The sequence below is a fragment of the Ranitomeya variabilis genome, chromosome 4 (genome assembly GCF_051348905.1).
Source record: "Ranitomeya variabilis isolate aRanVar5 chromosome 4, aRanVar5.hap1, whole genome shotgun sequence".
Taxonomy (NCBI): domain Eukaryota; kingdom Metazoa; phylum Chordata; class Amphibia; order Anura; family Dendrobatidae; genus Ranitomeya; species Ranitomeya variabilis.
Genome location: NC_135235.1, coordinates 461079532 through 461103739, shown reverse-complemented (window position 1 = coordinate 461103739; position 24208 = coordinate 461079532). Strand labels below are relative to the sequence as shown.

The following is a 24208-nucleotide window of genomic DNA, read 5'->3' as shown; positions in this document are numbered from 1 at the left end:
AAGGCAAGGTGCCAAAAGTCATCCTCAAGCGGATCTCGATGGCTTAAGAATATACCATCAACATTCTGAACCAGGAAAACTCAATTTCAAAACTATGTTGTGCAAGGTCACGTGTGTGATCTGCCTCTTATTTGGATGATGTGCCATCATACATACATGAGCCCATTACAGCGGAGGATGACCACATGGTCGAACGCAAAGTCATCGGCTTACCTGTCCCGGTAGCAGCACAGGCACAGATGTCTCTTCCCAACAGCCCCACAGGGATGCAGGCCTTCTGGATTGGGGTTGGTTGCGTGAAACTCATTGCCGAGATTGCCTGCACAATGCAAAATGCCAACAATTACAGCTGCATCCATTTAGCAGGACAGAAGGGCTTACAGATTATCAATTTTTGCACAATTGAGGGAGGTGGTTCTAGTAGGGTCATCATACAGTGCATGTGGAGGTATCATGCTGTGTTTGGATCACACTTTATTATCTGTGTTATTCAAGCTTTTTTATCCCTTGTCATTACATATTTAAGTTAGGCCATATGCTTTTTAGTTCTCTTTATTATAAGATCTATTAATGAAAATGTACTACGACCGTGGGACAACCCCTTTAAAGGGAACCTGTCACCACGTTTTTGGAAGATGGGATAAAAATAGCGTTAAATAGGGGCAGAGGTGGGCGTTACATTAGTGTGTGTGTTATGCGTTTATTACCCACCTAAGTTGCCGAAATAACTTTGCAAAGTCTCCGTTTTCGCCTGTCAATCAGGCTGGTCAGGTCGCATGGGCGTTGTCTTCCCCCAGATTTGGCGTAGTTTTCCGTTGGTGGCGTAGTGGTGTGCGCATGCCCAAAGTCCGGAATCCTCTTCCAGGGGATTTAAAATAGCGCGGTGTTCGTTATTGCATTGGTGATCGGTGGGCGCGGCCATCTTCCTTTGGCCGCGCGTGCGCAGAAGCGGCGCTCTGCTGGCCGCGGCTTCAGGAAAATGGCCGCCGCGATATCCATCTGCGCACGCGCGGCATCCCGCGGCCATTTTCCTGAAGCCGCGGCCAGCAGAGCGCCGCTTCTGCGCATGCGCGGCCAAAGGAAGATGGCCGCGCCCACCGATCACCAATGCAATAACGAACACCGCGCTATTTTAAATCCCCTGGAAGAGGATTCCGGACTTTGGGCATGCGCACACCACTACGCCACCAACGGAAAACTACGCCAAATCTGGGTGAAGACACCACGCCCATGTGACCTGACCAGCCTGATTGACAGGCGAAAACGGAGACTTTGCAAAGTTATTTCGGCAACTTAGGTGGGTAATAAACGCATAACACACACACTAATGTAACGCCCACCTCTGCCCCTATTTAACGCTATTTTTATCCCATCTTCCAAAAACGTGGTGACAGGTTCCCTTTAAGTTTGTTTCCATAAGAAAAAGTTCATTGGTATGTTTGATATGGAAAAACGTCCTTAATTGTAGACTTTTTTTTAAATAAATATCAAGGGAGGGGGGGGGGGGGGGGCTTGTGATTTTGTCCAAGCCTTTAATTTGGCCCTCTGTGTATTTCAGTTGAAATCCCTGATTTAAAAAAAAAAAAAAAAAAAAGTGCTGGGGTTGTTTTTACTCCACCCCATAAAGAGTTAATAAAAACGTAAGTAAATGTAGATCCTTGAAAGCTCTGCCACTTACAAATACAGCTCACCCAGGGATAAAAACGAAACTAAAAAACAAGCCCTCATACAAGTACGATGATTTAAAAAAATAAATAAATAAATTTCTCTTGGGATATGATAATGTAAAAAAAAAAAAAAGAAAACAAAAGGACATCAAAAGGCTTGCTTTGTCCTAAAGGTCCCAGATAGGCAAGTCTATTAAAAGGATAGTGTCAAGTTTCCATGTTATCCCCTATCCATGGGATAGAGAAAGACTTCCCGATCCCTGGAGGTCTGACTGCTGGCACCTGTACCGATCCCAAAAAAAAAAAATCAGGGTCCATGTACAGCACCATGGAATTAATAGTGCTATATAGATAAATAATAATAAAAAATGTGGTGGGTGATCATGCGCCTGGCCGAAGAGCAGCTGGGCGGCAGTTCACATCATCGAACTCTGCTCCATTCACACAGGGCTCGTCCAAGCCCAGGTTCTAGGGACTGGTGGGGGCGTTAGTGGTCGGAAAGTTATCCCCTCTAAGGGATTTTACAAGGTTACATCCAATATTGAATATATCTTTACCATCTTTGAAGATATTTCAGTACCTTCAGTAGAGGTCGGGACAGATTCATGTCTTGAAATGTTAGATTTTCATCATACTGAGAAGCATCTTCAAAAAATGAAGAATTCTAGAAAAGAGAGACAGAATTCAGACACGTCAATAAAAACCATGCACAAAAATACAAGTAAATGAAAACTAATCAGTGTGTTGAAAGGAGCACTCCAGGGATGTGTTGTGTCTTTTATTGGTCCCCTGTCACCAATCATGAGTAAGTATACCGAGTGTATTCAAATACTTACCGGTCCCCGTCATCTGCCATTTCCATTACCCATCCGGTATCACGGAGAGACTTGTTCAGAGTCTCATAGAATCACATTGAGAACGTGTCCTCTGGTCCACACAGAAGATGCTGTGTAAGACGGCAGGTCACACCCGTGGTCATGCGATCCCAGAGAGGACCCCAGCGGTGATGGAAATAGCGGATGACGTTGATTACATTTTCTACACATCACTCATGATGGTTAGCAGAAGAGACAACAAAAATGGCCGCAGTGGTCCTATAAGACGACAACGTCTATAAAAGGGTTAAAGCTTAGAGGAAAGGATGCCTGGCCTAAAAAGTGCCCACGTGCACCAAAATTGCAGCGCAAAGTACTGTCATGTATGGAAGCTAACCAAGAAATAGCAGAATATCTAACATGCACCACATCTATCAGAGAAGGCGTGATCAATGTGGTCCATCTTCAACAAGGTCTAGTTTTTGGTTGCCTAAATCTGCCCCAGTGTCTTTAAGGATGTCTTACCCCTGCAGTTTTCTTCTTCTTCTTCTCCTTTACTCTCAGTGTGTCTACAAGTCAAGAATAGGGAGGTAAAACATATTAGAGCATAGGAACAGCAGTGACATATAGTGGAGCAGCATCTCACCAGCTTTTGTCAGCACGGCCTCTTCTGAGGAGGAGAACTCTTCTGGACTCTCCTCGTTTTCTGAAGACTCCTTCTCCTCTTCATCCTCGCTCTTCACTTCTTCAGTCTCTGCCTTGTCAAGAATCTTCTCATTTTTCTCCTGTGTTTCAATGGGGAAGATTTAGTTTTCCCACCAGGAGGTTTGGAGAAACATTCTCTGGTGGATTACTTACCGGGTTCTTCCTCCTCTTTCTAACGGTCTCGATCTTTTCATCCAGACTGGTGGCAACTCTCTGAGGACAGAAGAAGTGATAAAGGAGTATTCTGATCAATACACAAAGACTTCCTCGCATTCCATCTATGTTATGTGTATAGTTGGGCCTCACCTTCTTCAGCTGTTTCATAACATCATCCATCACCCAGCTGTCATCAGCCTGGCCATCCCGCTCACCAAAGAAAAAGTCTGCATTGAAGTCTTCATTGCATTTGCTCTGCTTCTTCTTGCCAAGGACTATAGGCTGCTCCTGTGATACAAACATATAGATAATGGCTTAAAAGGGGGATATTAATCCCAGTACCCCGGAAAAACAACCGATAGAAACTTTCTCCAGCACTATCACCTCATTTGTCCTACATGGGAACAAAGCCAACATGTGATACATGGAGTCCCCCTAAGTCAGCTAGCTGGCTCAGAGGGGATTCCCATGCACAGGACCACCGTCCATGACACTTGTATGCCCTGGTAAGGCATAAGGACGGAGCTGTCCAAATAGGACTGATCACACTGTGTCCCCTTCAGCTTGGCTCTTAAAGTTAAGGCAGAACTCCAGCACGGTCCATGTATTAAAACACTTCCCAATCCGGCCTCCTTTCTAATTATTCTGAGAGCAGAAGAATAAAGAATGAAAAATAATAATATTTATATTATATATTGACATTACATGTTTAGAATTATAATTAATAATAGTAAAGTGATATTATTTCTGAGCCTTCTAAGCCCATTGTAAACTGTGATCAGAGGCAATAAACATTTTTGCGTGCAGCCCCTGCATGGGGACAATTGACGGTTTTACCCCCACACTGTGTCCACCTGTCCTGATCCTGAGATGGACGTACAGGTACAGAACCAAATCATAGATCTCTGCGACCAGAAGAAAGCAATACACAAAGGGCCCGATACATTAAACGGGAAATGATGCAAAGCACTGTTCTTTTTTGACTGTTATCGCTCAGGTTTCTTAGCGGGCCCTTAGTAGATTAACAAGCCCCACAACCTTCCCTGATCCAGCACTGGTTTCCAGTTCCTGGGGTCTACAGTGGGAAGTGATTGTGCCCAGTCAGTAACACCACAGACACGGGCCATCACTGGGAGGGCTCATTATCCGCCCGCTCACAGGACCCTACATGCCCGGCTTCAATATTTACCCATTCCTCAGATTTTCACACTGCCATAAAGGTGGTCGGCAAACGCTGGCAGCCAATTCTACCAACAAATATGGTTACTAGGGTCCTACCCTCCCCCGGTCCATGTGTACTGGCGGCAGACGACTACAGCGCACATCAACACTGCAGCCAATCACTGAGCTCAGCACACTGCGGAGCGGCAGAACTAAGAGATTGGCTGCAGCCCACACACACGGACTGCAGGGGTGGTGAGGGGACTGCAGGGGTGGTGAGGGGACAGCAGGGGTGGTGAGGGGACAGCGCCAGAATCGGAAGAGGCGAGTCACATCTGATTAATAGGAGGAACCTGAAAGTGGGAAAAGCCCTTTAAGGAGATGGCCAGTGCCCTGTGCTGCAGCGGTTCAGTGGCAGACTGAGCTGGAGAGAGGCCAAACAATGTGCTGGGATGTGTAGTTCCCTTAGGGTTATATGTGGGCATGTCCTCAGTGAGAAACTGCTACCTCGTCCTCCTCCTCAGACTCCGCCTCCTCCGGGACATCATCGTCATCCCTTATGGTTCCAATCAGATCCAGATCGGTCCACATGTTCCCGCCGTGTGCAGAGCGCGACCGTACAGCACTGTATGCCGGCAGCGACCTGCTCAGCCCAGGACTACACACGTGTGTGCCGACCACGTGACCCGGAAGTGCTTGTGCGCCAACACCCGCCTCTTCCGCAAGTACGTGGCCGCCCCCCAGTGACAGTGTAGTGAAGTGCGCGGCCAGGGAGGTTGTGTGTGCACGGCTGTCCGAGCAGCTCATTATCAGTGTCATGTGCAGAGACAATGTGCAGAGACAGGGGTGGAAGGAATATTTCATAATGCAGATAAAGGGGATGTCCACCCTTGGGGTTAGTTATACTCGAATGCGTGCACTGAGGTAAAAAATCATTTTTGTCATTGGGTTTCAGTACAGATTTTGCAGCGTTTGGCTGTTACAGGCTTTTTGTTTCTCTGCACATTGAGCTTATAAATCAGCTGAGAGGATCTCGGAGAAAGACCGCCATATAATCCGGACTGGCCGGCAGCGGCGCTCCTGACTTGTCCCCTCAGGTCAGGAGACCCTCCGGCCGTCCGTGCATTGCGGACTGGTGTATATGGCCGTCTGACTGCACCCCAAGAGTTACATGCCCTACCGGCAGTGGCGTAGGAAGGGGGGGGGGCGGGCCGCCCCGGGCGGCACAGTGCGGGGGGGCGGCACAATGTGGGGGTGAGTCAGTGGCGTATCTAGGGGGGCGCAGTCGGGCCGCCTAAAGCGGCGGTCCGCAGTGTCTCCCCCGGCGGCTGCATTCTGCCACCCCCCCCCCCGCACTGGGAGTCAGCTGTTCTCTGTGCCGACTGTCAAGCTGACAGCCGGCACAGAGAAGCTGCAGCGCGCCGGCTCCCTCCCAGTGTTCAATTGTACTCGTATCTGAGATGCGAGTACAATTGAAGCTCTGACTGCCGGGTCAGAGCGACACCAGCAGCGTGATCAGGTCATGTGATCACGCTGCTGACGTCACTCACCTGCGCGGCAGAGCAGGAGATGCAGAGCGGTGGTAAGTGCTCCAGTGGAGCTGAAGACACCGAAGGTGCAGGGGGGGATTTACTGTAAGTGGGAATGGGGGGGCATACATTGTGGGGGGGGGGGATTTACTGTGAGTGGATGGGGGGCATATATTGTGGGGGGAGGATTTACTGTGAGTGGATGGGGGGCATATATTGTGGGGGGGGGGATTTACTGTGAGTGGGGATGGGGGCATATATTGTGGGGGGGATTTACTGTGAGTGGGGATGGGGGCATATATTGTGGGGGGGATTTACTGTGAGGGGATGGGGGGCATATATTGTGGGGGGGATTTACTGTGAGTGGGGATGGGGGCATATATTGTGGGGGGGATTTAATGTGAGTGGGGATGGGGGGATATATTGTGGGGGGGATTTACTGTGACTGGGGGGGATTTAATGTGAGTGGGGATAGTGGGATATATTGGATTGGGGATTTACTGTGAGTGGAGATGGGGGGATTTATTGTGGGGGGAGATTTAATGTGAGTGGAGATGGGGGATTGAATGTGTGTGGGGGGAGATTTGTCATGGGAATGGGGGGATTTAATGTGTGGGGGAGATCTGAGGACACAAAATGAAGAGCAAAGGGGGAGATGAGGGGCATATATGAGGAAACAGTATGGGGGATGGGTGCAGACAGCTTGGGGTCAAACGGGGGAATGTATGCGGACACAGTATGAGTAGCGATGTGAAAAACGTATGTGGACAGAGTACGGGGAGTGAGGGTGTTGGGATGTGTGCATGCGTAGCATGGAGGACAGTGTAAGGGCACAGCAAGGAGGGGACAGTATACCAAGGAGGGGGAGTGTGATGAGAGAGTACAGTATAAATACTGGGCCCTATAGGGGGGACACAGTGTGAGAGGACAGTGTGAAGAGGGGGCCAGTATGGAAAGGGGAGGTCCGTGTAAAGAGCGTGTACCATAAGAGGGACAGTGTGGGGGTCATATTTTGTGCAGACAATATAGTGAGGGGAAATTTTTAATTCAGGAGCATTATAATGACACTTGTATCTTTAAGGGCGTCATGTGGAGATTTTCTGCAAAAGAACAGAGAAGATGGAAGTCTGCAGAGACGGCTGTGGATGAGAAAACTCATCATGGGGTCTGGATAAGATGAAGAAAAGGAGAACGACTCCAGAGACGACGCCATCTATCAGGTACCTGGATGTAAATGTTATTTGTGATACTGACTAACTCTCATGTTTTTATTTATGTTAGGAGCATTAAAGGGGATGTCCTGGTTTGTGATGAGTCTGCAGTCATTCTTTGTGACTGCAGACTTCTGAGTTCTCACAGTGCGCCCTGCACACTGTCAGGATTCTCTGGTGCTGGCGATTTACATACATGCGGCCACGTGCTGACTAGACATGTGTGGCCTCACTCTATGAAAATGAACTGAGCGAGGCCGGGCACGTCTAGTCGGAATGTGGTCAGAAGTATACAAATCGCATGCTTGTGCTGACATGACTGTCCACCGGCCAGGGAGAATCCTAAAAGTGTGCAGTGCATTAGTTGTGAGAATTCAGAAGCTGCGATGTCAGGATTCAGCTCTGCAGGTTCCAGTCGTCGACACATGGACACGTCACTCATATGCGATTTTCATACTCATGGTCCTGTAACAACGAGCTTCTCTTCTGCTTCTCTCAGTTTTTCACTGAACATTGGGAGCTTAAGGGCGAGGAGCTCGTCTTGGGGGGGGGGGGGGCGCCAAACTCGGGAACAGCCCCGGGCGGCAAAAGCTCTAGCTACGCCCCTGCCTACCGGACCCACAGAATGAGCTCACTAAGGCTAGGTTCACAGTTGCGGTTGAGTCCGCACCGTATTGTCTGCAAACGCATGATTACGCAGCGTTTTTTATCCACATCAGCTTACACGTGATGGGAAAAAACAACATTTGCATGCATTCACGTTTTTTGGGCGCATGCGTTTGACAGGAAAAAATTTTTCAAGGAGAATTTCCTTGACACAAACCATGCTGAATGGGCGTGACTCCTGGGATCAGGGGTGGATTAAGGGCAGCCAGGGCCCCAAGCTGTTCAGACACTGTACCCCCCCCCCCCCCCCGGTCATGTGACGGGGTCATGTGATACCCGAACCAGATTATTCCAGAAAAATGGCCGGGCTCTACTGTAACCTATTAAATATTTGTTAAAATCTGCAATACAATTTAGGTATATTTTGATCAATAATATCACATACAAGGAACAAATACCACCGCGCCATGTCAAGACCACATATTACCACCACATAGTGACTGAATACTACAATACTGATCAGTAATTAAAAAAAACCCAAAACAATACTATCACCATAAGTGCCAGTATTCACAGGAGATCTGTACTTAGTATGCAGTGTCTGTGTAGAGGTAATACAGAGATCACTGGTGACATTATACACAGGAGCTCTGTATATACGGTAGTGTATTGGTAATACAAGTGATCACTGGTGACATTGTACACAGGAGCTCTGTATATAGTATACAGTGTATAGTGTCAGTGTATAGGTAACACTGACTCACCAGTGACGTCTCTAGGTGAAGTCCTTCATCTTTCATCCAGCACAGACCGCCATCATTTCTTCCAGCCAGGACTCGTATCTGCAGGAAATAACACAGTTATCTCGAGCTCTGCTTGCAGAACACATTACTTAATTTTTCACAACTTCTACATTACACCATATGGAGAAAAAAAGGCGACATAGTGTCACTCTGCACAGTAACATGACCGCCCCCCCCCCCATTTAAAACAGTATACTCAAAAAATAAAATAAATACATCACTGCAGTAATAATATCCCTTAATTAGCCCCTATGGTAATAATATTCCCCACCCTGGCCCCGTGTGTCTCATCCCTGGCTCCAGCCATATGTTCTCCCATCCTGCAATCATGAGTATCCATTCTACACCATATGATCTCCCCATCTGTCTCCATCGTATTCTCCTGCCCCATGATCCAATCCTGCCCCATGTATTTCATTCTGCCCCATGTCTCCAATCATGCCGAGTGTCTACATTCTGCCCAAGCCTCCAGTCCTGCCCCCAGTGTGTCCAGCAATCTGCCCCAGTATGTCCAGCATATTGCCCCAGTGTGTCCAGCGTTGCCCCCAGACAGTGTCTCCAGCAATCTGCCCCAGTGTCTGATTCCAGCATATTGCCCCCAGTGTGTCCAGCAATCTGCCCCAGTGTGTCCAGCAATCTGCCCCAGTGTGTCCAGCATATTACCACCAGTGTGTCCAGCATTGCCCCAGTGTGTCCAGCATATTACCACCAGTGTGTCCAGCAATCTGCCCCAGTATGTCCATTTGTCCAGCATTGCCCACAGTGTGTGCAGCAATCTGCCCCAGTGTCTCCAGCATTGCCCCCAGACAGTGTGTTCAACAATCTGCCCCAGTATGTCCAGCATATTGCCCCAGAGTATCCAGCATTGCCTCCAGTGTGTCCAGCAATCTGCCCCAGTGTCTCCAGCATATTACCCCCAGTGTGTCCAGCAATCTGCCCCAGTATGTCCAGCATTGCCATCAGTGTGTCCAGCAATCTGCCCCAGTGTCTCCAGCATTGCTCCAGTGTCTCCAGCATTGCCCCAGTGTCTCCAGCAATCATCTGCCCCAGTGTCTCCAGCATTGCCCCAGTGTCTCCAGCAATCTGCCCCAGTGTGTCCAGCATTGCCCCAGTGTGTCCAGCAATCTGTCCCAGTGTCTCCAGCATTGCCCCAGTGTGTCCTCCAGCATTGCCCCAGTGTCTCCAGCAATCTGCCCCAGTGTGTCCTCCAGCATTGCCCCAGTGTGTCCAGCAATCTGCCCCAGTGTCACCACCAGCATTGTCCCAGTGTCTCCAGCATTGCCCCAGTGTCTCCAGCATTGCCCCCAGTGTGTCCAGCAATCTGCCCCAGTGTCTCCAGCATTGCCCCCAGTGTGTCCAGCAATCTGCCCCAGTGTCACCACCAGCATTGCCCCAGTGTGTCCAGCATTGCCCCAAATGTGTCCACCGTTAGCTTATAAAAAAAAAAAAAAAAAAACCCAAACAGTCTCCTCACCTGACCAGCGCTCCAGGTGGCGATCTCCCTCCAGCAGCGCACACTCGCCAGCGACTGACAATGACGTCAGATGCCGGCGACGTGTGTGCTGCGGCCGACTTCAGCTGCCAGCCTCCAATTGGCTGGCGGCTGTTGTTAACTATTGACGTGCGGGTGCGCGCCCGCACGTCAATAGGAAACCGCCGCAGTGCCGGAAGGGGCCCAGTGAGCAGATGAGCATGGGCCCGATGCGGGCCCCCTCTCTCTGCCCACCGGGTCCGGGGGCACATAAATGCTGGCGCCCGGCGGGCATTCACAGCAGTCACACTCCGGCGGATTATCAGAGGGTCAATCTGTGCGGTAGCCCAGGGCCCCCCCCACACCACTGGGCCCTGGGCTACCGCCCATGTTGACCCTCTGATAATCCGCCCCTGCCTGGGATTTCTCTATATACAGTGCCTACAAGTAGTATTCAACCCCCTGCAGATTTAGCAGGTTTAATAAGATGCAAATAAGTTAGAGCCTTCAAACTTCAAACAAGAGCAGGATTTATTAACAGATGCATAAATCTTACAAACCAAAAAGTTTTGTTGCTCAGTTAAATTTTTATAAATTTTAAACATAAAAGTGTGGGTCAATTATTATTCAACCCCTAGGATTAATATTTTGTGGAATAACCTTTGTTTGCAATTACAGCTAATAATCGTCTTTTATAAGACCTGATCAGGCCGGCACAGGTCTCTGGAGTTATCTTGGCCCACTCCTCCATGCAGATCTTCTCCAAGTTATCTAGGTTCTTTGGGTGTCTCATGTGGACTTTAATCTTGAGCTCCTTCTACAAGTTTTCAATTGGGTTAAGGTCAGGAGACTGACTAGGCCACTGCAACACCTTGATTTTTTGCCTCTAGAACCAGGCCTTGGTTTTCTTGGCTGTGTGCTTTGGGTCGTTGTCTTGTTGGAAGATGAAATGACGACCCATCTTAAGATCCTTGATGGAGGAGCGGAGGTTCTTGGCCAAAATCTCCAGGTAGGCCGTGCTATCCATCTTCCCATGGATGAGGACCAGATGGCCAGGCCCCTTGGCTGAGAAACAGCCCCACAGCATGATGCTGCCACCACCATGCTTGACTGTAGGGATGGTATTCTTGGGGTCGTATGCAGTGCCATCCAGTCTCCAAACGTCACGTGTGTGGTTGGCACCAAAGATCTCGATCTTGGTCTCATCAGACCAGAGAACCTTGAACCAGTCAGTCTCAGAGTCCTCCAAGTGATCATGAGCAAACTGTAGACGAGCCTTGACATGACGCTTTGAAAGTAAAGGTACCTTACGGGCTCGTCTGGAACGGAGACCATTGTGGTGGAGTACGTTACTTATGGTATTGACTGAAACCAATGTCCCCACTGCCATGAGATCTTCCCGGAGCTCCTTCCTTGTTGTCCTTGGGTTAGCCTTGACTCTTCGGACAAGCCTGGCCTCGGCACGGGAGGAAACTTTCAAAGGCTGTCCAGGCCGTGGAAGGCTAACAGTAGTTCCATAAACCTTCCACTTCCGGATGATGCTCCCAACAGTGGAGACAGGTAGGCCCAACTCATTGGAAAGGGTTTTGTACCCCTTGCCAGCCTTGTGACCCTCCACGATCTTGTCTCTGATGGCCTTGGAATGCTCCTTTGTCTTTCCCATGTTGACCATGTATGAGTGCTGTTCACAAATTTGGGGAGGGTCTTAAATAGTCAGAAAAGGCTGGAAAAAGAGATAACTAATCCAAACATGTGAAGCTCATTGTTCTTTGTGCCTGAACTACTTCTTAATACTTTAGGGGAACCAAATAGAATTCTGGTGGGTTGAGGGGTTGAATAATAAATGACCCTCTGAAAAGACTTTTCACAATTTAAAAAGAAATAAACAAAGAAATAACATTCTTTTTTGCTGCAGTGCATTTCACACTTCCAGGCTGATCTACAGGCCAAATGTCACAATGCCAAGTTAATTCCAAATGTGTAAACCTGCTAAATCTGCAGGGGGTTGAATACTACTTGTAGGCACTGTAAACCCTTGTACAGATGAAATCCTCACATTTTGCTCCTGTGTCAAGATGGATCTTCGCATGGAGACTTTCAATCTGGATTTGGATGTCAACTTGTTTCTTTGCATTTGCTTGTAAGCAAGAACGAAAAAGAGAAAAACAGAGAAGACGGCGTTGGCGCTTTTGACAGCACCCGATTCTTGAACTCCGACAGCCATGGAGCCTACCACTCCTTATTCATGAGCTCCATGAAAACCCACAGAAATCTTTCAAGTACACGAGGATGTCTCTAGACAGCTTTATGGAATTGCTGGACCATGTACAAGGAGCCATCAGGAGGCATTGAGGAACATCTGGTGACACTAAAGTACGTAATATTTAAACATTAATGTCTGTCATAATTCTTATTGTTCTGCAATGTACTTAATATTTTTCCCTTTTTTGTTTTGCTAAAATACTGTCCTAAATATTGTTATAAAAGCCATGTTCTTTCTCTTTTTTTTTTTTTCTCTGTTTTGCAAAACCCCAGTCATAAATATTATTATTCTGATTTATTTTTTTTCTTTCTCTTTTTGGCAGATTCCTGGCTACCGGAGAGAGCCTATCATCGTTCCACTTCCAGTTCCGGATAGGAATTTCCACACTCTCTGGGATCATCGCAGACACCTGCCGGGCTTTGTGGGATGTTCTCCCCTACCCACCACGGAAATCTGGCAGCAACCTGCAGAAAACTTTTTGAAGTTTTGTAATTTCCCCAACTGTTTGGAAGCAGTGGATGGAAAACATATTAGAATTACCAAACAGGCTGAAACTGGATCTGAGTACTTTAATTATAAAAATATTTTTCTATAGTGCTCATGGCGATTGCAGATGCAGACTGTAGGTTTGTCGCCATGGACTTTGGATCCATGGAAACTCGGACATTGGCCAACGGTTGTATGGGAATCATTTTAATTTCCCCCTGCCATGACCTCTTCCTAAGACTGAAGGCCTCCAATGCCATTTGTTGTGGTTGGGGAGGAGGCCTTTCAGATGTGTGGAAACCTGAAACCATACTCCAGTCGGGACTTGAACCACACCAAAAGGATTTTTAATTACAGACTGACCAGGGCACGAAGAACTGTTGAGTGTGCCTTTGGTATCCTTGTCTTAAAATGGCGCATTTTAGGGACAGCCATTAATCTAAAAATTCAGACAGTAGATGAGGTTGTCAAGGCGTGTGGTTCTGCACAACTACATAATGGCTAAAAAACGACCCAACTTTGAACTTGATGAACTTGTTTCTAACCTATTGCCAGATTACCATCATAACCCTCTCTGGACAACAGTTGAAGTTGCCCAAATGAGGGATACATTTGCGTCCTACTTTGTTTCTGAGAGTGGACGTCTGTCCTGGCAAGATTAAATGGTTTAGTGTTCTTGTAATGTTATGTACCTGTAATTATTAAAATGTACCTTTTTAATGTTTGACAAAACACCTCGATTTGTATACCTGTTCCAAGTGCCCTCTATATTAGAATAATTTTTTTTTTAAAGATTAATAAGGTGATCACCGGCTCACAACTACAGTTTTTATAAAATCCACTCGCTGTATCATGCAGATTGCATGAGACAGGGATTGGATTATAACCAAATTGGGTTATGTAATCCATGCTTTACGCTACACCTCTTCTCTCTGAGGTTAGTGCTATGGTAGGTGACATTGGATTAGATCCATCGTCTCTTTAGTCTGCATTTCTATATTTCTAGAAATGCAGACTGAAGAGATGATGGAGCAAATCCACCTCATATCTTTACTCACCTGCCCCTGTGTCAAAACTAGTGCACTCAGGATGCAGAAAACACTGCATCCTGAGTGTACTAGAGCTGACAGCTGGGCACGTGAGCATTGTTGACCCCTGACCTTTTTTGCTGTCTTAATATATATTTGGAGGATTTTCAGTCCTCTTTGTGTTTTTGCCACCTCATAGCTCCATGGCAGACACAGAAGCAAAGCTGCAGTGTAAAGCAAATAAAGAAGAGGGGCAGTAGATTGTGTGTCGTGGAGCTATGAGGTGGCAAAAAGTGTGTGTACACGGCAACATGTGTGTTGACGGTGCACAGACTGCAGGGAGAAAAACAGACAGGCAGACATATAGCTTGTATACTCACATTAGGCAGACATATAGCTTGTATACTCACATTAGTCAGAGTCTTCCTATGCTTCCCAAAAAGATGCTGCAATCCTAGTAGAGTCTTGAGAGTAATGGACTTCCACTGCCCACACCTTATTTTATAAGTTTTGTTTGGGGAGTGGCGTAAAACAAGTTCCTTGACATGTTTACTCATAAGAACCAAACGCAATCGTACGCATGTACTTGCGTACGCATGCGTTCCCATAGACTCTAATGCGTTTATTTGATGCACTCCTTCCTCAAGCATCCGCATGCGTACGGTGGCGGAAATTTGCTGCCACAAGAAATGCAACATGGTGCGTTAGCCGCACATTGCGAAAAGACGCATGTGTAAGCAAACGCGGGTGAACGCATACAAATGCATGCACCTGCGTCTACAATGTTAAAGATCGGAAATCAAGACGCCTGTGGATGTATGTGTCAGAAACGCTGTGGACACAACTGAAAATGTCAAACCAGCCTAAGAGTATGTGCAGACTATCAGTAAACACTGCAGGTTGGACGCTGCATACAGATGTGACAAAGTGTTTGCCACCTTCCTAATTTCTTATTCTTTTGCATGTTCATCACACTTAAATGTTTCAGATCACAAAGCTTAAATATTAGACAAAGATAAAACAAGCATTGTAAATGAAGGCCTTTATTATTAAGGGAAAACAAATCCAAGCCTACAGGACCTTGTATGAAAAAGTGATTGCCCCTCTAAACCTAATAACTGGTTGGGCCACCCTTAGCAGCAACAATTGCATTCAAGCGTTTTTGATAACTGGCAATGAGTCTTTTACAACGCTGTGGATGAATTTGGCCCACTGATCTTTGCATAATTGTAATTCAGTCACAGTGGAGGGTTTCTGAGCATTAACCTCTTTCTTAAGGTCATGCCACAGCATCTCAATTGGATTTAGGTCAGGACTTTGACTAGGCCACTCCAAAGTCTTAATTTTGTTTTCTTAAGTCATTCAGAGGTGGACTTGCTGGTGTGTTTTGGATCATTGTCCTGGTGCAAAACCTAAGTGCTCCTCAGCTTGCGTTCACGAAGAGGTGGCAGGACAATTGATTTCATTTTCCACAGCAAGTCTTCCAGGTCCTGAAGCAGCAAAACAGTCCCAGACATCACACTACCACCACCATAGTTTACTGTTTGTATGAAGTTCCTTTTATGAAATGCTGTGCTACTTCTACGCCAGGTGTATACCTTCCAAAAAGTTAAACTTTTGTCTCGTCAGTCCACAGATTATTTTCTCAAAAGTCTTAGGGATCATCAAGATGTATTCTGGCAAAACCGAGACAGGCCTTTATGTTCATATTGCTCAGCAGTGGTTTTTGTCATGTAACTCTGCCTCTGCCATGCAGGCCAGTTTTGGCCAGTCTCTTATGGTGGAGTCATGAACACTGGTTCCTTAACTGAGGCAAGTGAGGCCTGCAGTTCTTTGGATATTGTTGTTGAGTTCTCTTGGATAAGTTGTTGCTGCGCTCTTAGGTTAATTTTGGTCGGCCACTCCTGGGAAGATTCGCCACTGTTTTCATCATTTGTGGATAATGACTCTCACTGTGGTTCGTTGGAGTCCCAAAGCTTTAGAAATGGCTTTATAATATTTTCCAGACAGATAGATCTCAATTACTTTGTTTCTCATTTGTTCCAGAATTTCTTTGGATCACGGAGTGATGTCTAGCTTTTGAGAATCTTTTGGTCTACTTCACTTTGTCAGGCAGATCCTATTTAAGTGAATTCTTGATTGAGAACAGGGGTGGCAGTAATTGGGCCAGGGTGTGGCCAAAGATGTGATAAACCACAGATATTTTATGTTTGAAGGGGGGGCAATCGCTTTTTCACACATAGCCCTGTAGGTTTGCATTTCTTCTATCTTAACGACCACTGATGCACCTTTTAACAGCTGCAGTTAAGAGTACCTATTCCTCAGCGCTGTTTTATTTTTAACGGCGCTGAGAAATAAAGGTATAGCACCCCACAACATCGGAAAATCTACCCACAATAGCTGAGATCGGTTTTTTACGGTCCCCTGTCACGTGATCGCCGTTATTCACCGAATAATGGTGATCACAAAAAAGTCAGATTTACAATTTAGTTCTATCATCTGAAATGATCTAGCATATCAGAGAAGAGATAAATTGGGTTGCCATCCCCAGCATCCTCCCGCTCTGTCCCCCAGCCCTCCGTGTCATCTTCCTGGAAAAAAATGGTGGGCGCATGCAGAGTGTGCCCGCCGAGATCTTCCGGCCAGTATCCTGCAACAATAGGGAATTTTTCCTATTGGTTCCTTTTGATCATTGAGAGAGACTCTCACAGTGATAAAAATAAAAAATAAATAAAATCCCCCTTTGTCACCCCCTTAGTTAAATAAAAATTAAATTTTTAAATTTTTTTTTCCATTCTTTGGAATAAGGATTGGGGTTAGAGTTATGGTTGTATTAGGGTTGGAGTTTGATGTTTTGGTTTTTTTTTTTCAAAAGTAAAAAAACTCGAGCTTCCATCATTTGTATCAGTATGCACAGAGTGTCACGGATCCCCACATTTGTTTTGGGTGTCTAACAGCCACAAAACATGTGGGGTGTGGTCTCGAGCTTGTGACTCGAGCATCTGCGATATTTGGTACACCTTGTGCAAACTGGAGTAACGAACACATGCACTCAACACTAATGACGCATTCAATATGACGACCTAATGTTATGAAATTCTGTGTTGTACCTATGTGTTTAAAATGCTCACTATACCCTTGGATAAAATCCTTGATGAGTATGATTTCCAAAATGGTGTCACCTGTTTGGGATTTTCACTGTTTAGGCACATCAGGGGCTCTCCAAATGCGACATGGCATCCACTGTCGATTCAAAAAGTCAAACTGTGTTCCTTCCCTTTCTGAGCCCTGCTGTGCACTCAAACAGTGGATTTCCGGCACATATGGGGTATCGGCATACTCAGGAGAAATTGCACAAAAAATCGTGTGGTTAATTTTCTCTTGTTACTCTTGTAAAAAATAAAAAAGTTTGAGTCTAAAATAATTTTTTTGTGAAAAAAGGTAAATGTTTATTTTTTCCTTCCACATTGCTACAGTTTTTGTGAAGCTACTTACGGGTTAATAAACTTGAATGTGGTTTTGAGTTGAGCACCTTGAGTGGTTCAGCTTTTAGAATGACGTGACTTTGGGGTATTTTCTGTCATATAGGTCCCTCAAAGGCCAAATGTGATGTGGTCCCTAAAAAATTAGCTTTGTAAATTTTGTTGGAAAAATGACAAATTGCTGGTCAATTTTTAACCCTTCCAACTTCCTAACAAAAAAAAAAATTCCAAAATTGTGTGTAAATTAGAAATGTGGGAAATGTTATTTATTAACTAGTTTGTGTGACATGACTCTGATTTAAGGACACAAATATTAAAGTTTGAAAATTGTAAAATTTTCTAAATTTGTCAAATTTCCGTTTTCTTAATAAATAAACTCAAGTCATATTGAAGAAATTTCACCACTATCATGAAGTACAATATGTCACGAAAAAAACAATTTCAGAATCAGTGGGATCCGTTGAAGCGTGACAGTGAAAAGTGACAGTGGTCAGAATGGTACAATTTGGCTTGGTCATTCAGGTCAAATTTGGCTCTGCCTCTAAGGGTACTGTTACACTAAACGATTTACCAACGATCACGACCAGCGATACGACCTGGCCGTGATCGTTGGTAAGTCGTTGTGTGGTCGCTGGAGAGCTGTCACACAGCTCTCCAGCGACCAACGATGCCGAAGTCCCCGGGTAACCAGGGTAAACATCGGGTTACTAAGCGCAGGGTCGCGCTTAGTAACCCGATGTTTACCCTGGTTACCATTGTAAATGTAAAAAAAACCAAACACTACATACTCACCTTCTGATGCCTGTATTGTCCCTCGCCGGCGGCTTCCCGCACTGACTGTGTCAGTGCCGGCCGTAAAGCACAGCTCAGCGGTGACGTCACCGCTGTGCTCTGTTTTTACTTTACGGCCGGCGCTCACAGTCAGTGCGGGAAGCAGACGGCGAGGGACGTGACAGGCACCGGAATGTGAGTATGAAGTTTTTTTTTTTTTTACATTTACAATGGTAATCAGGGTAAACATCGGGTTACTAAGCGCGGCCCTGTGCTTAGTAACCCAATGTTTACCCTGGTTACAAGCGAGCACATCGCTGGATCGGTGTCACACACACCGATCCAGCGATGACAGCGGGTCATCCAGCGACGAAATAAAGTTCCAAACGATCTGCTACGACGTACGATTCTCAGCGGGGTCCCTGATCGCTGCTGCGTGTCAGACACAGCGAGATCGTATGGATATCGCTGGAACGTCACGGATCATACCGTCGTAGCGACCAAAGTGCCACTGTGAGACGGTACCCTTAGGGATTAATAATAAAGACCTTCATTTAAAAACTTAATTTTGTGTTTACTTTTGTTAATATTTACATTTTTTGGTCTGAAACGTCCAGGCTTCTTTTACAAACACTGCTTTTTTTGCGGCCCGTTATTGCGGGCCATATCGTCGAAATTTTCACGGGTCTGCCACAATAATGGACCGCAAAAAACTTGCGGATCGCTGTTTTTCGGGTTTCCAATACTATGGAAATGGTATTGCAAAAAAAAAAAACAGCGTTCCGCAAAACCGGAAGTCATGGTGCACTGCAAAAACAAGCTTCTGTTGTTTTTGCGGCCCCATTGATTTTCGAGCACGCTCGATCTTTTTTCACGTCCGTAAATACTGCTGCCCCATAGAAATTTATTGGGGCCGCAAAACAACAGTATGTGTAAAAGAAGCCTCAAGTGTAACAAAGATGCAAAAGGATAGGAAATCAGGAAGGGGGGCAAACACTTTCACACAACTGTATTTATGTCCAGAAGCTGCAAAATGCATTGTTTAACCTGGGAATGAATAGCATGCATTGTTTTACCTGGGAAGTCGGGAGGCACAATAAGGCACACCTCACTTGTCAGACACTCCTGACTCTTTAAAAGGCATGTGCTTCCTTTCCTGTGAGATATCCTGCACCCTTATTTCACCTGACAGGCAGCCAACGCCATCGGCAACCTTCTTCCGCCAGTTGAACCAGCTCACCATCCCGGTTCCTAGCTTGCGCATCTGACCATCAGTGCTGAGGTAAGACGCCTCCCAGCTGGGACTTGTGGCCTACCATGGGCAGCAGAATGATTGCCTGTTCTCTACACACTCCTCTAAAAATAAGTAAACCTCCTCCCTATGTTTAGCCCCTTCATGACCTTGGGATTTTCCATTTTTCCGTGTTTGTTTTTCACTCCCCTCCTTCCCAGAGCCATAACTTTTATATTTTTCCGTCAATATGGCCATGTGAGGGCTTATTTTTTGCGAAACAAGTTGTACTTTTGAACGACATCATTGGTTTTAGCATGTCTTGTACTAGAAAACGGGAAAAAAACTCCAAGTGCGGTGAAATTGCAAAAAAAGTGCAATCCCACACTTGTTTTTTGTTTGGCTTTTTTGCTAGGTTCAAAAATTGCGACATTTTCCGATACCTGTAGCGTCTCCATTTTTCATGACCTGGGGTCGGTTGAGGGCTTATTTTTTGCGTGCCGAGCTGGCGTTTTTAATGATAACATTTCGATGCAGATACGTTCTTTTGATCGCCTGTTATTGCATTTTAATGCAATGTCGCAGCGACCCAAAAAAACGTAATTCTGGCGTTTCAAATTTTTTTCTCGCTAAGCTGTTTAGCGATCAGGTTAATGCTTTTTTTTATTGATAGATCGGGCGATTCTGAATGCGGCAATACCAAATATGTGTAGGTTTGATTTTGTTTTTTTTTTTTTAATTGATTTATTTTGAATGGGGCGAAAGGGGGGTGATTTAAACTTTTATATTTTTTTTTTATTTTTTTCCACACTTTTTTTTATTAAATTTAGCCATGCTTCAATAGCCTCCATGGGAGGCTAGAAGCTGGCACAACTCGATCATCAGATCGCTGCTATGCAACAGAAATGCAGGTGTGCCACAGGGTGGCGCTCACAGCTATCCGGGATCAGTAACCATAGAGGTCTCAAGGACCTCTATGGTTACTCTGCAGAAGCATCGCTGACCCCCGATCATGTGACGGGGGTCAGCGATGCGCTCATTTCCAGCCGCCCGGCCGGAAGTCAAACGCTGACAGCGACATTTAAATAGTTACGAGCGGCGGGTGAATCGCGATTTCACCCGCCGCTATTGCGGGCACATGTCAGCTGTTCAAAACAGTCTGAGGTCAGAAAGGGGTTAAATATACCCCTTGCGGTTCCTGTATTATGCTGAACTCACAAAATTGACGACAAATAGGCTGTTAAGAGGGTGCAGATTTCACAACAAATTGGTGCATAAAGAGAACCTCTGCTTCTTATAGAAGAAAATTTTCTGTTTTTTACATTTCCTCCCCTCTCCCCTCATCCTTTGGCTTCCCTGGGAGACCCTTGAACATTTTAAAACAAGCAAAGTTACAACCTCCATTTCAAACTTGTGGGGTCCTATGTGGTTTTAGCTACTAAGATACACCACAGAAGAAACCCTTTGTCCCTATTCACAAAGGGACATACAGACTGTTTGAATAAAAATAAATAAATGTGAAATGCGTAGGCAGCTGTGATACTTTTTCTAGTGTGAACAATGCATATTTCCAGGACGTCCCTCCTGACAGCACCAAGGAGGTTATCTGTTGTGAACTCTGTTTTCAGGCTCCCTCTTGTGGTCACTGGTGGTATGGTGTGACTTTTGCTTTGGGCTCCCCCTGGTGGCTTTGTTTGTTATCCTGCTGGTCTCTGGCTATCAGCTGGTTCGTTATCCTCTGGGAGGTTCCTATATAGCTCTGTTTCACTTCCACTTGTTGCCGGCTGTCGATGTAATCAGTGCTACTCAGATTCTTTCTGACTACCTCACTCCCAGTCCATCCAGGACAAGCTAAGTTTTGTTTGCTCATTTTTTGATCAGCAGTGTTTATCATGTTTTCTTGTCCAGCTTGCTAAAATGTGATTCCCTCGCTTGCTGGATGCTCTAGTGGACTGAGTTTCTCCCCACACACCATTAGTTGGTGCGTGGGTTCTTGAAATCTCAGGATGGATATTTTGTAAGGGTTTTTTATTGATCGCATAGACCCCTGCTCTATTTTCTGCTTTCTAGTACTAGTGGGCCTCTTTTGCTGAATCTGATTTCATCCCTACGTATGTGCCTTCTTCTTACTTCACCGTTAATATTTGTTGGGGGCTTCTATATCTTTGGGGATTATTTCTCTGGAGGCAAGCGAGATCTTTCTTTCTCTTTAGGGGTAGCTAGTTCCTCAGGCTGGCTCGAGACGTCTAGGAATTTTTTAGGCACGTTCACTGGCTACCTCTAGTTGTGTTGGATAGGTTCAGATTTGCGATCAGTCCAGTTACCATCTCCCTAGAGCTTGTCCTTAGTTTATTCAGTTGCTGGTCTATTCATGATCCTCAGCCACTAAGGATCATAACAGTACAGCCGGCCCATAAAGTGTTAAATGCATGGCAGAAGCAGGAGAAAAGAAGCCTTGAGAATTTTTTTTTTTTATTGTTGTTGCCGTGTGTCTAGCTGCTGTGGCTAGCTTCTCTCCTACTCTTAATCTTGGTGTGGCTCTGAGTTCAGCTGCTGACATGGATGTCCAGAGCTTGGCTTCCAGTCTGGATCATCTTGCTGCTAGGGTTCAAAGTATTCAGGATTTTGTTGTTCACAGTCCTATGTCAGAGCCTAGAATACCTATTCCGGAGTTGTTTTCTGGAGATAGATCTAGGTTCCTGAATTTTAGGAACAATTGTAAGTTGTTTCTTTCTTTGAAACCTCGTTCCTCTGGTGATGCCGTTCAGCAAGTTAAGATTATCATTTCCTTTTTGCGTGGTGACCCTCAAGATTGGGCCTTCGCATTGGCGCCAGGGGATCCTGCATTGCTTAGTGTAGATGCGTTTTTTCTAGCCCTTGGATTGCTCTATGAGGAACCTAATCTTGAGAACCAGGCTGAAAAAACGTTATTGGCCCTCTCGCAGGGGCAAGATGAAGCAGAGGTGTACTGCCAGAAATTTCGGAAATGGTCGGTGCTTACTCAGTGGAATGAGTGTGCCCTGGCTGCAAATTTCAGAGAAGGTCTTTCTGAAGCCATTAAGAATGTCATGGTGGGGTTCCCTACGCCTGCAGGTCTGAATGAGTCAATGACTCTGGCCATTCAGATTGATCGGCGTTTGCGGGAGCGCAAACCTGTGCACCATTTGGCGGTGTCTTCTGAACAGACACCTGAATCTATGCAATGTGACAGAATTCTGACCAGAAGTGAACGGCAAAATTATAGACGGCAAAATGGGTTGTGCTTTTACTGTGGTGACTCAGCTCATGTTATCTCAGCATGCTCTAAGCGCAAAAAAAAGGTTGATAAATCTGTCACCATTGGTACTTTACAGCCTAAGTTCATTTTGTCTGTTACCCTGATTTGTTCCCTGTCATCTTACCCGGTTAATGCTTTTGTAGATTCAGGTGCCGCCCTGAGTCTTATGGATTGGTCATTTGCCAGGCGCTGTGGTTTTGATTTGGAGCCTTTAAAATTCCCTATTCCACTAAGGGGAATTAATTCTACACCATTGGCTACGAATAGACCTCAGTACTGGACACAAGTGACCATGTGCATGACTCCTGTTTCTCAGGAGGTGATTCGCTTTCTTGTACTGCATAATTTGCATGATGTCGTCGTGTTGGGTCTACCATGGTTGCAGACTCATAATCCAGTCCTGGATTGGAAAGCTATGTCGGTGTCAAGTTGGGGTTGTCAGGGAATTCATGGTGACGCTCCTGTGGTGTCAATTGCTTCGTCCACTCCTTCTGAAGTCCCTACGTTTTTGTCAGACTACCAGGATGTATTTGAGGAGCCCAAACTCAATTCTCTACCTCCTCATAGGGACTGTGATTGTGCTATAAATTTGATTCCTGGTAGTAAGTTTCCTAAGGGACGACTTTTCAATTTATCTGTGCCGGAGCATGCTGCCATGCGGAGTTATATAAAGGAGTCTTTAGAGAAGGGACATATTCGCACGTCCTCATCCCCTCTTGGTGCAGGATTCTTTTTTGTGGCTAAAAAGGATGGTTCCCTGAGACCCTGTATTGATTATCTCCTTTTGAATAAAATCACGGTCAAATTTCAGTATCCTTTGCCATTGTTAACTGATTTGTTTGCTCGCATTAGGGGGTCTAGTTGGTTCACCAAGATAGATCTTCGTGGTGCGTATAACCTTGTGCGTATAAAACAGGGTGATGAATGGAAAACTGCATTTAATACGCCTGAAGGCCATTTTGAGTACTTGGTGATGCCTTTTGGACTTTCTAATGCTCCTTCAGTCTTTCAGTCCTTTATGCATGACATCTTCCGTGAATATCTGGATAAGTTTATGATTGTGTATGTGGATGATATTCTGTTTTTTTCTGATGATTGGCAGTCTCATGTTAAGCAGGTCAGGATGGTCTTTCAGGTCCTGCGTGACAATGCTTTATTTGTGAAGGGCTCAAAATGTCATTTTGGAGTCCAGAAGATTTCTTTTTTGGGTTTCATTTTTTCTCCTTCTACTATTGAGATGGACCCAGTCAAGGTTCAGGCTATTCATGACTGGACGCAGCCTACATCTGTTAAGAGTCTTCAGAAGTTCTTGGGTTTTGCTAATTTTTACCGTCACTTCATAGCTAATTTTTCTGGCGTTGTTAAGCCTTTGACGGATTTGACCAAGAAGGGTTCTGATGTGACTAATTGGTCTTCTGCGGCTGTGGAGGCCTTTCGGGAGCTGAAGCGTCGATTTTCTTCGGCTCCGGTCTTATGTCAGCCAGATGTCTCACTTCCCTTCCAGGTGGAGGTTGATGCTTCCGAGATTGGAGCGGGGGCTGTTTTG

The 24208-nt window shown here is 45.8% G+C and overlaps 2 protein-coding genes across 4 annotated transcripts in view; one reads left to right on the top strand and one right to left on the bottom strand.

The window, feature by feature from the left end:
- DDX27 (DEAD-box helicase 27) overlaps positions 1 to 5259 on the bottom strand; it is a 31444-nt gene extending 26185 nt beyond the window's left edge. The window contains exons 1-7 of one of the 2 annotated variants that reach the window (XM_077251652.1): positions 5006 to 5259; positions 3494 to 3628; positions 3341 to 3400; positions 3129 to 3267; positions 3008 to 3051; positions 2248 to 2331; positions 214 to 319 (exon numbers count right to left, since the gene is read on the bottom strand). In XM_077251652.1, the coding sequence (XP_077107767.1) occupies positions 214 to 319; positions 2248 to 2331; positions 3008 to 3051; positions 3129 to 3267; positions 3341 to 3400; positions 3494 to 3628; positions 5006 to 5095 (658 nt within the window). In that variant the 5' untranslated portion in view covers positions 5096 to 5259. Of the gene's footprint in view, positions 1 to 213; positions 320 to 2247; positions 2332 to 3007; positions 3052 to 3128; positions 3268 to 3340; positions 3401 to 3493; positions 3632 to 5005 lie in introns of both variants that reach the window. The other variant, XM_077251653.1, reaches the window with a different exon arrangement.
- An 801-nt stretch (positions 5260 to 6060) lies between these two features.
- The window catches only part of ZNFX1 (zinc finger NFX1-type containing 1), a 75375-nt gene continuing 57227 nt past the window's right edge, over positions 6061 to 24208 (top strand). Inside the window, exons 1-2 of one of the 2 annotated variants that reach the window (XM_077251650.1) lie at positions 6061 to 6086; positions 7115 to 7253. The gene's annotated coding sequence lies outside the window, so the exon portion shown is untranslated. The remainder of the gene's footprint in view (positions 6087 to 7114; positions 7254 to 24208) is intronic. The other variant, XM_077251649.1, reaches the window with a different exon arrangement.